We start from the raw sequence: 12,002 nt of genomic DNA, 5'->3' as shown, positions 1-12,002 counted from the left end.
ACATACGCTCACCAGAAAGACAGAGAGAGACAGAGAGACAGAAAGCGAGAAATCACCCCCCATGGGGGATGGCCACGCTGCAATCCCTTCTCCTCCATTCTCCTCTCGGGATCTTGGGCATGCACGCACACGTCCCGGCGTGAGTTTTAAGCCACCGGGTCCGGGACACAAACCACAGTCGACTATGTGGGAGTCCAGTGACATAGCCATTACGCTAACTGCTGGTCCCATGACACATTTTTCATAGAAAAAGTACATCATCACTTTTCCAACAACCTCATACAGGGGTATAGACTCCATCAGGAAGTCCCAAAGGCTGCGAGGGACGGGCAGCTTATGCCTATGGAAGTCTGCTGCAGGCCCATGGGCGCTCACCTTTCATCTGCATCCCCTCATTTAATCCTCACGGCCCCTTGGGAGGAGGAGGGCCTTGTAACCACAATGGACACTGAGGCTTAGAGAGGTCAAGTGACTGCCAGCCACAGAGCCAGTGGGCGGTGAGGCAGAGATTTAAACCCTGGAGGCAGAAGGAGGAGACTAGTTCAAGAATGGGCAGCTGGCTTCAGGCAGGTAAAGGGGGATTAGATCTGTCCCTTGCTGGCTGCTGTTGCCAGGTAGACTAGTGGGCACTAAGTTAAATTTGAATTTCAGAAAACTACATACAGCTTTTTTTTTAGTATGAGCAAGTCCCATGCAGTATCAAGGTCATACTTGTACTAAAAGGATTATATGGGGAACCAGCAGTTAGCGTAATGGCTATGTCGCTAGATTCCCACGTAGTCGACCGTGGTTCGCATCCCGGACCCGGTGGCTTAAAACTCACACCGGGCGTGTGTGTGTGCGTGCCCAAGATCCTGAGAGGAGAATGGAGGAGAAGGGATTGTGGCGTGACCTGGAGGGGGATTTCTCGCTTTCTGTCTCTCTGTCTCTCTCTGTCTGTCCGGCGAGCACACGCGCCCTATAGCGGAAAAAAACCTCTCAAAAAAAAGAAAAAGCAAACTAAAAAACAAACAAAAACAAAAAACAAAAAAAAACCTAAAAGTATTATATGTCATCCATCTGAAATGTAAACCTACCTGACACCCTGTATTATTGTTTGTTTAGTCTGGCAGCCCCATATGGTGACCCAAGAAGTGCACTGAGCTCTAGCGGGAGCTTCTGCACCACCTTGTAATGGCACGGGCGGCCCGACAGGTGGTGAGTTCCCCTTCTCAGGCTATATTCAGGAGCAGGCCGGGTAACCACTTCAGGTATTGTGGAAGGGATCTGGACTTCAGATGTCTGGTTCCGTGAGAGTCTAAGACATACACGTTGCTGAGATGATGAGGGGAGTCATTCACCTGTGTCCTCGCTGAGCTCTGACTGTGTGGGGTTCAAAGCGCTCTGAGATCCCTGACCACCAGTACCATATGAAGAGGACCAGTTCTCCCTGCTTCTTAGGAGTGATGGATGGAGCCAGCCCATGGCATGGTGGGTAAGGAGCTAGATCCCACAGAGTCAACTGCACAGCTCAAGTTAGAGACCCCGAGACTTGAAGGACGTGCCAGGTGCACGTATACATATGCCCGAAATCCCGAGAGGAGGGAGAAATGAGAAGGCATGGCAGTGTGCCCACGCCCCATTGAGGGTGCTTTCTCACTTTCTTCCTCTCTCTCTTCTTCTTTTTCTCCCTCTGCCTCTCTCTGGCAAGCGCTTACACTCTCTGGCAATAGTAAGAAGTGATAGATGGCCACACTCAGATGGCAGAAACCAGCCCAGCCCAGTGTGGTGTTAAATAGTCTGGTAATCTTGAGGAAGCATTGTGTTAAAGGTGAGATGCGGGGCCAGACCCTTAGCTCAGTGATTAAGCATGTGCAAAGGAAGCCAGATCTTTCATGGCCCACTTTTGTTTGAATCCAGGATCCCACAGCTTGAAAAACACTCTGAGTACATGTGCATCCAAATCTTGATGGAAATGAGGGGAAAAGGATTGTGGCATGGACCATCCCCCATTGAGGGGGTCTCTTCTCTCTCTGGCAAGTGTGCCTGTCTAACAATTAAAAAATAATAATGAGGTTTTTTTTGTTGTTGTTATTGTTTTGTTTGTTTGTTTGTTTTTTAGAATTTGTCATAGGGCAGGTGCACTCGCTGGAAAAACAGAGAGAGGGAAAGTGAGAATGGTCACACTACGATCCTATTTCCTCCATTCTCCTCTCAGGATTTTGGGCATGAGGCACATGCACCGGATGTGATTTTTTTAAGCCACTGTGCCTGGGACTTGAGCCGTAGTCAGCCATGTGGAGGTCCAGTGCCTTAGCCACCATTCACCTGAGGGCCCCAATAAAAAGCTTAAGAAAGATGAAATGAAGCATCCTTTTTGTCTCTCTAGTGGAAAATCGACTGTGAGTTCCTAGTTCATTGTGTGTCCCCTACAGCAGGCTGTGAGCTCTGTGACGGGCTGAAGACGGCTGTGCCCCGCGTCGCTCCAGGCCGTGACGAGAGCATGAGAAACGCTCAGCCCCAGGGTTCCGCACAGGCCCTCGCAGGCAAGTGAATGAGGTGAAGGCCGGCGTGCATTCCTTCAGAGGTTCTCTTGGTCGGTTACATGACAGCCCATCAGGATTGTAAACGGCCTGCTCATAATGACCTCACTGTGGCTTTTGCACACTCCACGCCATCTCCGGCCAAGGTCTGGTTCTTCGCAGACCTCTTGCTCCCCTAGCTAACCCAAGCCTGGCCAGATAGGAGTCAGGCAGCAAATCTATAGAAGTAAAATCTCATCCTGTCTTCCAAAACCAAATAGAGATGGCATCCTTTCATTTAGGGTGCTTCACGCTTGTTTTGATGATTAAGTTGATCATTTATTGTTACAATTAAACATGAGGTGTTAAACAAGTCAAAATGCGAGACCTGTAGATGGCGTAATGGTTACATCACTGAACTCCCATAGAGTAGACTGCAGTTCAGATCCCACGTCGGGCGCATGTTCATGTGTACCCAAGATCCTGAGAGGAGAATGGAAGAGAAGGGATTGTGGCATGGCCATCCCCCCTGGGAGACGATTTCTTGCTTTCTGTCTCTCTGTCTCTGTCTGGCAAGCCCACGCACCTATAGCAAAAAAATATCTCTTAAAAACAAGTCAAAATGCCCATCATAGCAACGGAAAATTTTTTTAATTATTTGTATTGAAGCTATGAACTGTAATCACTTGTTCGTTCAATTACTTTTTGTGAATGGATGTGTTTGTAAGTTGCAGGGGCGTCTCCCTTCTGTTTTCCAGGAAGGATCGTTGAATGGCTGCCATTTGACAACATGCACCACCAGTGGCTCCTGTTGGCTGCGTGCTTCTGGGTGATTTTCATGTTCATGGTGGCCAGCAAGTTCATCACCTTGACCTTTAAAGACCCGGATGGTAGGTATGCTGCGTGGCAGGATGAAGTTTGGCTAATTGAAACTTGGCTGAAATACTGTTCCTAGGTACCTACTCAGGTAACCACAGCGACTGGATCAAAGGATACGCGTGGCGTTTGGATCCTTTTTACAGATGGGGCAGCAGTGGAGCGGGACAGAAGGTTCTTCCTGAGCATCTCCCCTAGGAGGCGGAAGGTGTTGTCTCTGGCCAATGCCAGCATGGTGCTGAAAAGCAGGTCGCGGGGCTTCCTCCCAGCAGTACCATGCACCGTGCATCAGCGTGTCTTGGAGGCTCGAAGCTTAGGAATTCTCTGCCTCCTCTCATCATGAGAGACACAGTCACTATTGCTTAGCATGCCTGCATGCCAGCTGGTGTCTGCACTGGTGGCCAGGTGTTTGAAGGTCACCTTCAGGGCAGTGGAGGAGAGCCATTCAAATATGTGGTGTCAGGTCATCATGGAGGATTTTTCATGTCTCCTTCCCTGAACAGAAGCATTCAGATGGGGGCGTGAAAGCATCCAGTTCAGTCCCAGAGGAGCTGATTCTGGTTTGTGCACCAGACAGCACAGTTGCTTACACAGTTGAGCCTTAATGTGTTTCCTGCAAAATGGACTCACTTCCTGCATCCGAAGAGGGGCTCTGGTCTCTGAGGTGCTGAGTGTGTGCACGGGGCTGTGGTGGCCGGTGCTCTTTAACCCCAAGGCAAGGCACTAGGAGATGTTGAAATGGTGCATTTGTAGCGACTCTTGGCCTGGCTTGGCCTGGGAACATGGTGCGTCCAGCCTCCAGGCTTCTGTCCCCTCAGAGAGCTCCCAGGCACACACCCCCCAATCCTCTCTACCCATCCCACTTGTACAGGAATGACAAGATTAGAAGGCAGATCTGCAGGGGGACAAGGGAAGCCCTTCCATTAGCCCTGCGTGGAGGTCCTCAGCTCTGAAGTCTGCACTCAGTAATGGTTTTCAGGCAGGTAGTGCTGGGCCCTGGCTGGCGTCATCACAGACCCCACCCTGTCTGCCAGGAGCTCTCGTGAGGAAACTAGGTCTGCACAGCAGCAGGCAGGTGGCGTTGTACCTGCAGGTGTTGGGGTGACCGGGGCATCAGGAGCGTCACAGCTCGCCTCACACTGGGTCCACAGGCTCCAGCAGAGGGGTGAGGTTGGGTCTCGGTGGCTGGGATGTGCGATGGCGGTCTCTGTCAGACGGTGTGGACATTTATGCAGCAGCTTCAGCACAGTCCAGGGCCGCCAAGAACAGCGAGCCCATGCGAGCCCTCGCTAGGACCCAGAGGGTGCTTCTCACCCCACAGGCACTTTGGCATCCTCAGGGGTCTTTGTGAACCTCGCTGCCTGGAGCCCAGGGGACTCGCATCTCTGGGAGTGGGACCCAGTGGAGAACCACAGATGTGGAACATGGCTGGGAAATGAAAACAAAGAGCTGCCCAGAGTAAGAAGCAGATGCTGCTCGAGATCCCTCCCTGTAAAGAAGACACTCAGATGGCAGGGCGTGAGGTTAAATTGCTTATGGTTTATTTTGTTTAACCAAGTAAGAGCCTGGAGCTGGGCAGTGGCTTGGCAGGGAAACGAGACACTCTGCACAGTTGACAGGTCACATCAGTATGTGCGTGCCCACCATCTGTGAGTAAGCCTGGTGTGGATCCTGGCATCAGAATTTTGTTGGGGGTGCAGTCTCTGTCTCTCTTGCTCATGGACAAAAGGAAGGAAAGAAGAAAGGAGAGAGGGAAGGAGGAGAAGAGAGAAAGATATACGTAGTAGTACGTGTAATATATTTCTGAGGCTTTCATCAATAATAGTGAGATAAAATATGTGCCCTTGCATATTTTTTTATTTCTTTATCTTATGTTTCTACATTTAATGACTGTGTATCTTTATAGCATACAAAATGAATTTTCCCAGCATGAATGCACTGCATCTTCGTCTAATCAAAGCTTTGACCGTCCTGGCAGAATAGCCTCTAGGGAACGCCCCATGCCCCAGTGGTGTCTGATAAGGGAGGGAGTCAGGATGTGGAAAGTTTTATGCCAGGTAGTTTCAGAAAAGTGGAGACACTTGAGAAAGTTTCAGGGAAGGGAACAAAAAATTAACAGGTCTAAAAGGTGAAACCTGTGAAGACAAAAAACCTTAGGATTTCGGCCTGGAGAGGAGGGCTTCGTTCGTCCCTATCCTTGGTCCTGCTCGCCGCCTCCTCCAGCCACCTGCTGCAGGGTGACTGGTAGGAGACAGCCTGCCTCAGAGGTTCAGTGTGGCTATGTGGTTGCTGTGGTTGGTGAAACGGGAGTCGTGCTGGTATAGGTCACCTCTGGTGGCTTCAGAGCCAGTGCACAGACAGTGGTAAACCCTTAGCCCCAAAAGGAGGTGAGGAAGCTGCTGGCTGTTGAGACTGGCCCATCTTGGACAGGCTGTCATGTCATTGTCCCAAAGCACCTGGTTTGGGTCACGATAGATGTCGTTGGCCGAGTTCTGAGTGAAGGCAGTGAGCGTACAGGGTGCCTTGCCAGTCTGGGTGGTTAACAGGTCAACCATCCAAGAGAAGTTAAACCCTCAGCACCCGTCCCAGAGACTGTCAGAGGGCATGGGTGTCACCCACCTCGAGCCCTGCCCCAGTGCTGAGGTAGAGTGAGCCCAGCCCCAGGGCCTCATTGGCTCCTCTCTCCATGAAGGCAGCTAAACCGCTGGTGCACCAGGAAACCAAGAGACGTCCATAGTGTGGGGCTGTGGCGGCTTCTCATTGGTGTCCCTTCCACACGTGGCCACAGTATTTGTGTACCGAAAGCTTCTAACAGTGGAATCCCCTGATGAAGTCCCAGTTCCTGTAAACTGGGAGGAGAATCCTTGGCCTCTGTGTTCAGGGGACAAGGACAACGTGGGTATCTTCAGACTGCTCTTCCCGGCTCTGTCCTCTGGGCTGGCGGACCTGTGGGTTTTCTTCTCACCACCGTCCTCCATCAGTTCCCCACCACAAGAGCAGACAGGAAGAGCTCCTCTGTCTTAAACGGCTGCTATGAGCAGCAATCACGTCTTACAGTGCTGTGGCCTCCCGCTCAGCGGTGCAGCCACGGTGCTTCCCGCGGCAACGGCTTATCTTCACTTGACAGTTAAGCAGTCCATGTCGCGTGCACTGATACATCTTTTAGCTAGATGTTACTGTAGAAAGATCTGTCTCAGTCAGCAAAGGGAATTTGATGATATGGTATGTTTAGACTCAGAATCAAAAATGACGTCTTTGTGGGGCCCAGTGGTGACATGGGTGATGCAGCTGGACCCATGTTGGGAAGGTCCAGATTCGTGTTCCAGGGTCACCCCCTCTGAGCCAAATTTGTGCATGTGTGCCTGTGATCCAGGCCAGCTGAGACCGGAAATGGATTGTGGCATGAAGCCCCTGTTGGGGATGGCAAAAAAGGAAGGAAGGAAAAGAGGAAGGAAGGGAGGAAAGAAAAGAAAAAAAAGAAGGAAGGAAAAAAGGAAGAAAGAAGGAAGAAAATGCTCGAGGCATCTTTGTAGCTTTGAAGGTGCCTTCTCATCAAAAATGTCTCAGGTATTGAGACCAGCAGTTAGCGTAATGGCTATGTCGCTGGACTCCCATGTAGTCGACCGCAGTTCACGTCCCAGACCCGGTGGCTTAAAACTCACGCTGGGCGCCTGTGCGTGCATGCCCAAGATCCTGAGAGGAGAATGGAGGAGAAGGGATTGTGGCGTGGCCATCCCCCCTGGGGGATGATTTCTTGCTTTCTGTCTCTCTGTCTCTCTCTGTCTGTCTGGTGAGCGCACACGCCCTTCAGCAAAAACCTCTTAAAAAAATAAAAAGTCTCAGGTATTCTGGGTTGGGGCTAACATGTCCTTTCATTCCTTTTCGAGATCATCGTGGAATCACATGTAGTCATAAGAAATAGCACAGAGATCCTTTTGCCCTTTGCTGGTTTCCCCCGATGGTAACGTTGAGCTAAGACCCAGTGCCCTGTCTCAGTCAGCTTATGGCCATGGGCACAATCAAGGTGTAAATGGTGCTCTCAGCCCCGCAGGGACCCCTCCTGTGTCCTTTAGAGCCACACCCATCCCTCGCCCTGTGCCACGCCTGGCCCCCAGCCAGGGGAACTCATCTGTTCTCCTTTCCATAATTTCAAAATGTGTTCTGTGCGCAGGACAAGAGGTCTTCAATAAGTTATGGAAAATATATATTATGCATGGGTTTCAAAAATTTTTTGTGATGCAATAAACTTACACTTTAATTCCATTGTTCCTTTTTTTGCCTGAACTCTTTAAAATATCTTCATATGGGAACCAGCAGTTAGCGTAATGGCTATGTCGCTGGACTCCCACGTAGTTGACCGCGGTTCGCGTCCCGGACCCGGTGGCTTAAAACTCACGCCGGGCGTGTGTGTGTGCATGCCCAAGATCCCGAGAGGAGAATGGAGGAGAAGGGATTGCGGCATGACCATCCCCCCGGGGGGTGATTTCTCACTTTCTGTCTCTATGTCTCTCTCTGTCTCTCTGGCGAGCACACGCGCCCTATAGTGAAAAATCTCTCCAAAATATCTTCATGTGTGACTTTACAGAATTAAGTTTTTTTCACACAGCTTCATTACCTGGAGATTATTCCTTTATATTACTGTGTACATTTCCCAAAAAAAGACTGTTCTGCCATTTATTAATCATTCATATGTTGAAGGACATCTGGACTCTTGCCAATTTGTGTCTGTTAAAAACGCCACTACTGCAAACATTTGCTTACAGGCTTCCGTGTGGTTTCCCTGGATTAAAGCCAGGGAGTGCCTCTGCTGGGTCATGTGGTCGTCATGTGCTTTTGCTGCCAGTTTCCAGAGTTGTACCATTTTACTCTGTACCAGCAGTTTGTGAGTGGTCAAGATTCTCCACATCCTCACCAGCATTTGATGTTTTCACTTTTTTGTTTGTTTGTTTTAAATCATAGCCAGTCTGATAGGTGTGTGACAGCTCATTTTGGTTTTCATTTGCACCTGCCTCCAGGCTGGTGATGTTGATTATTTTTCCACCTGTTGATTGGCGAGTCATGCACAGTGGTGGGCCTGTGTATGTCTTGCTCATTCTCTAATGGGATCATTTGGCTTTTCGAGTTTTGAGAGTTCTTTACGTAGTCTAGATATGAGTCCTTTGTCAAATAGGTAGTTTTAAAATATTTTCTCCCAAATGTCTCCTCCTGTTTAAATGGACTTCCACAGAGCAAAACTTATTAATTTTAACGAAGTTCCGTTTATCAATTTTTCTAAAGGTGATATCCTGGGTTTTTTTTCCCAAGTTTTATAGTATTATGTTTTATATTTATGTCTATGAGCCATCCAAGTTCATTTTGTAAAAGAATTATTTATTTAATTTTATTTATTGTTATTGTATGTCTTCAGTTGGGCCAGAGAGAGAGAGTGAAAGCCCCCAGGTCTGAGACTGAGACCACAGTTGACCGTGTGAGAGTCCAGCGCCCTGCCCCAACTACCATACCACCTGCTGACCACCAAGTTTGTTTTAGAATAAGGCATGAAGTTTAGATGAATCTTCATTTCTTTGTCTGTAAACACCCAGTTGCTCTAGCATGGTTGGTTGAATAAGAGTGGCCTCCATTGAATCACTGTAGTACCTTTGTCAGAAATCAGTCCGGCATCCTTTTCTGGACCTATTTCTGGTCTCTGTTTTGTCCCAGTCATCCACAGGTGCCTGTTCCTCCCCCAGAGACATTATAACCTCTGTGTCTTCCAGTGTATAACGCCAAACAGGAGTTTCTGTTCCTGACGACTGTGCCGGAGATGGGGAAGCTGCCAGAAGAGAAGCACTTTCCTGAGGAGCCAAAGGTGGGCATGAGCCAGGTGGAGCCCTAGCCCCTTCCCTCAGAAGCTCAGGCTTCCCCATGTGTGCTCTCCCCTCTGGCTGGTTGCCACTTGCCATCACATCGTCCTCTGTAGCAGTTGCTTTGTCACTTCTGCCCGTCTCAGCTCACCCGGAGCTCCCGTTCAGGGAGGCACGAGGTCCTGGCAGCGTCGCGTGCATCGTGAGCGAGGACATGGCCGATGTTGGTCCTGCCGAGTTCCTTGCTGGCTGAATGGGAGCCCCACCAGGGGGGTGGGATGTGCTGGGGAGTGGGAAATGGTGTCCAAGCCAGACTCATGCGGTGTCAGAACAAGAAGGAGCTCGGGCAGCAGAGCAGCCAATCCCACCTCCCAACTGTGTGGACACAAGAACCGAGTCAGGAAAAGGCAAATCCTCCAAACCACGTGGTTACCGCAGAGTGCAGAGCCCGAGGCTGCTGACGCGCACCCAGCTCTCCCTTCCCCGCCATTCTGGTGGTGTACCTTTCTGCTCAGGCTCCTCTGGCACGTGCATCCCTGACCATCCCCTAGCCAGCATGAGGAATTCGCTCTAAAAGTTTCCCTCTCCAGTGCTAAACTTGCCCAATCTGGGACTTAGAGGTCTCACTTGTGCCAGAAAAAAAAAAAACAGAACAGGTGCAGCAGGCTCTGAGGATACCTGTCAGCCCAAAAGTGAGCGTAGAGAAGGAGAAGGTTTCTGTCCATGGTTCACATAGGAACGACAGATGAGAGCCCAGTCAAAACAGAAATGTACACCCCGTCAGAGTAGAGTGCTGTTGGGAGTTTGCAGGACACTTCAAGCTTCATCCTCCCCAGGGAGGACAGCTTGTTACAACCAGCCCATAAGTGGATTGCCCTGCCAAGCTTACTGCATTTTCAAAGATAAAGCGAGGGCATTTTGGTCCCCCCAGTAATTTGGGGGACCATCTGCTTGGAAATTGGAAGTTCTGTGTAGCTTTAAGGGAAGAAATAGATGCAGTAGCAGAAGTGTTCAAAATGCTGAGAATTGGGGCCCCTGTAGAGGTGGCTGAAGAATAGTCTGGGGAAATGGCCTCGCTATTCAGAGGTGCCCTCGGGATACTTTGTGGAGAGCCAGGTGGGTCTATCTGGGGGCACAGTTCCTGTGACGTGAGCAATGAGAGTTCCAACTCACCGAGGAACAGCTGCTGTTTGCTGATGTGCCCTGCTTCTCTTCCCCCCACTACACGTGTGTTCGAGTATGCACACACACACACACACACACACACACACACACACTTTGCCACAGGGTTTCTTACTCAGCTGAGGCCTCGAGAAGACCCTCAACTGCCTCTGAGCACAGTGAGGACCCCATAAGCAATTGTGGGGTGATGGGCCCTGTCCCTGCAGAGCAGCAGGATCTTGAACCGTGTTTGCAAAGGACCTCCCGTGTTGCAAATGTCCTTTTAGTTTCTAACACCTCCTCAGGGGTGCATGCCATCACTGGGGACTTGAGCTTGTTCATTGCGGTGTCCTAAGTCAGCCTTCTCAGGGGGAAAGTCAAATGACCCGAGGTTGCACTTGTTTTCCCGACCAGGGGTGGCAGTCAGTCTGCACAACTTACCAGGGCAGGGGGCGGTCCTGGGAAAGCCTGGAGATGGGCTGTCACTCTAAGGAAAGCAGAGCAGGGCTTGTGCCTGGTAAGAAAGGGACAGGCCAGCTGGAGGGGGTCCTGACAGGACTCTGCCCCGGCTCCCTCTACTGATCCCTTGTGCCATGTTGCCCCTTACTGCTTGCAGCCGACAGGGAACACGGTTCCAGGCAGCCGGCCAGCCCAGCCGCTGGTCTACATGCAGCGTCTGGAGCTCATCAGGAATGTCTGCAGGGACGAAGCCCTGAGGAACCTCTCGCACACTGCTGTCTCCAAGTTTGTCCTGGACCGCATATTTGTCTGTGACAAGCACAAGATTCTCTTCTGCCAGACCCCCAAAGTGGGAAACACCCAGTGGAAGAAAGTGCTGATCGTCCTGAATGGTGCGTGCTAGCAGTGCCCAGTGCACATCCGTCTGAGACCCTGAGGGTGTGCCCAGAAAGCTCGCAGTGGCCCAGGCAGGGGAGAGGAGGGTGGTCAGAGGAGGAGGTGCACGCATACACACGTGTCCACTGTTTCTCAAGCCACGAGTTCTGGAATTTGAACCACGCTGTTGGACATGCGGGATCCAGCCGTCTCAATGACCGACTGGCTCCAGCCTGGTAAATTGTACACCTCACTCTTCAGGTTGGGCTTTTCTTGTGCCTCACTTGTGCCTTTCTCAGTCTCTATGTTCAGAGTTTTGTCTGCTTGCTTTAAAAAGCTGATGTTTACTCAGAAACACATGAGATTATTGAAAAGTGACCTCATACCCTGTAGTTTCGATTACTTCCAGTTTGTCTGGACTGACCGTGATAATTAGGGGCTCTGTTTACTAAATTCCACTTCAGAAGGAGCATAATTCCGGTCTCTGCTAGTGGGCTCCTAGCTGAGGGGTCCGACCCTGGGCCCTGAGGGAGTGGTCTCGGGTTCTACGTCCTCCTCCACTCCCAGTGCTGCCTGAGGTGGTGGTCAGTGCTGGCCACTGTGGCCTTGTCATGGGTTAGGCAGGGGAGGAATGGGACACACTTCAGCTCCTGGTCATCAGCTGTGAAGCTGGTGGATTTCTGGAGTAATCTGGCAAGATTTTGTAAACTGGAGGATAAGGTTACAAGTCATAAAAAAAAAAAAAAAAAAAAACAAGGAATATACAGAAAGGCTACCAGATTGGCCC

The 12,002-nt window shown here is 50.4% G+C and overlaps 1 protein-coding gene across 13 annotated transcripts in view; it reads left to right on the top strand.

Annotated features, from left to right (window-relative positions):
* CHST10 (carbohydrate sulfotransferase 10) overlaps nt 1-12,002 on the top strand; it is a 37,111-nt gene that overhangs the window by 18,076 nt on the left and 7,033 nt on the right. For 5 of the 13 annotated variants that reach the window (XM_027767532.1, XM_006166605.3, XM_027767534.1 and 2 more), the window contains 5 exons: nt 1,105-1,197; nt 2,415-2,525; nt 3,260-3,391; nt 9,134-9,225; nt 10,998-11,232. In XM_027767532.1, coding sequence (XP_027623333.1) covers nt 2,483-2,525; nt 3,260-3,391; nt 9,134-9,225; nt 10,998-11,232 — 502 coding nt within the window. In that variant the 5' untranslated portion in view covers nt 1,105-1,197; nt 2,415-2,482. Of the gene's footprint in view, nt 1-1,104; nt 1,198-1,221; nt 1,475-2,414; nt 2,539-3,259; nt 3,392-9,133; nt 9,226-10,997; nt 11,233-12,002 lie in introns of those variants that run through there. The other 8 variants (XM_027767536.1, XM_027767531.1, XM_006166606.3 and 5 more) reach the window with 7 other exon arrangements.

Source organism: Tupaia chinensis, unplaced genomic scaffold, assembly GCF_000334495.1.
Source record: "Tupaia chinensis unplaced genomic scaffold, TupChi_1.0 Scaffold144276_1, whole genome shotgun sequence".
NCBI classification, from domain to species: Eukaryota; Metazoa; Chordata; class Mammalia; order Scandentia; family Tupaiidae; genus Tupaia; species Tupaia belangeri.
This window is presented reverse-complemented; position numbering and strand designations above follow the sequence as displayed.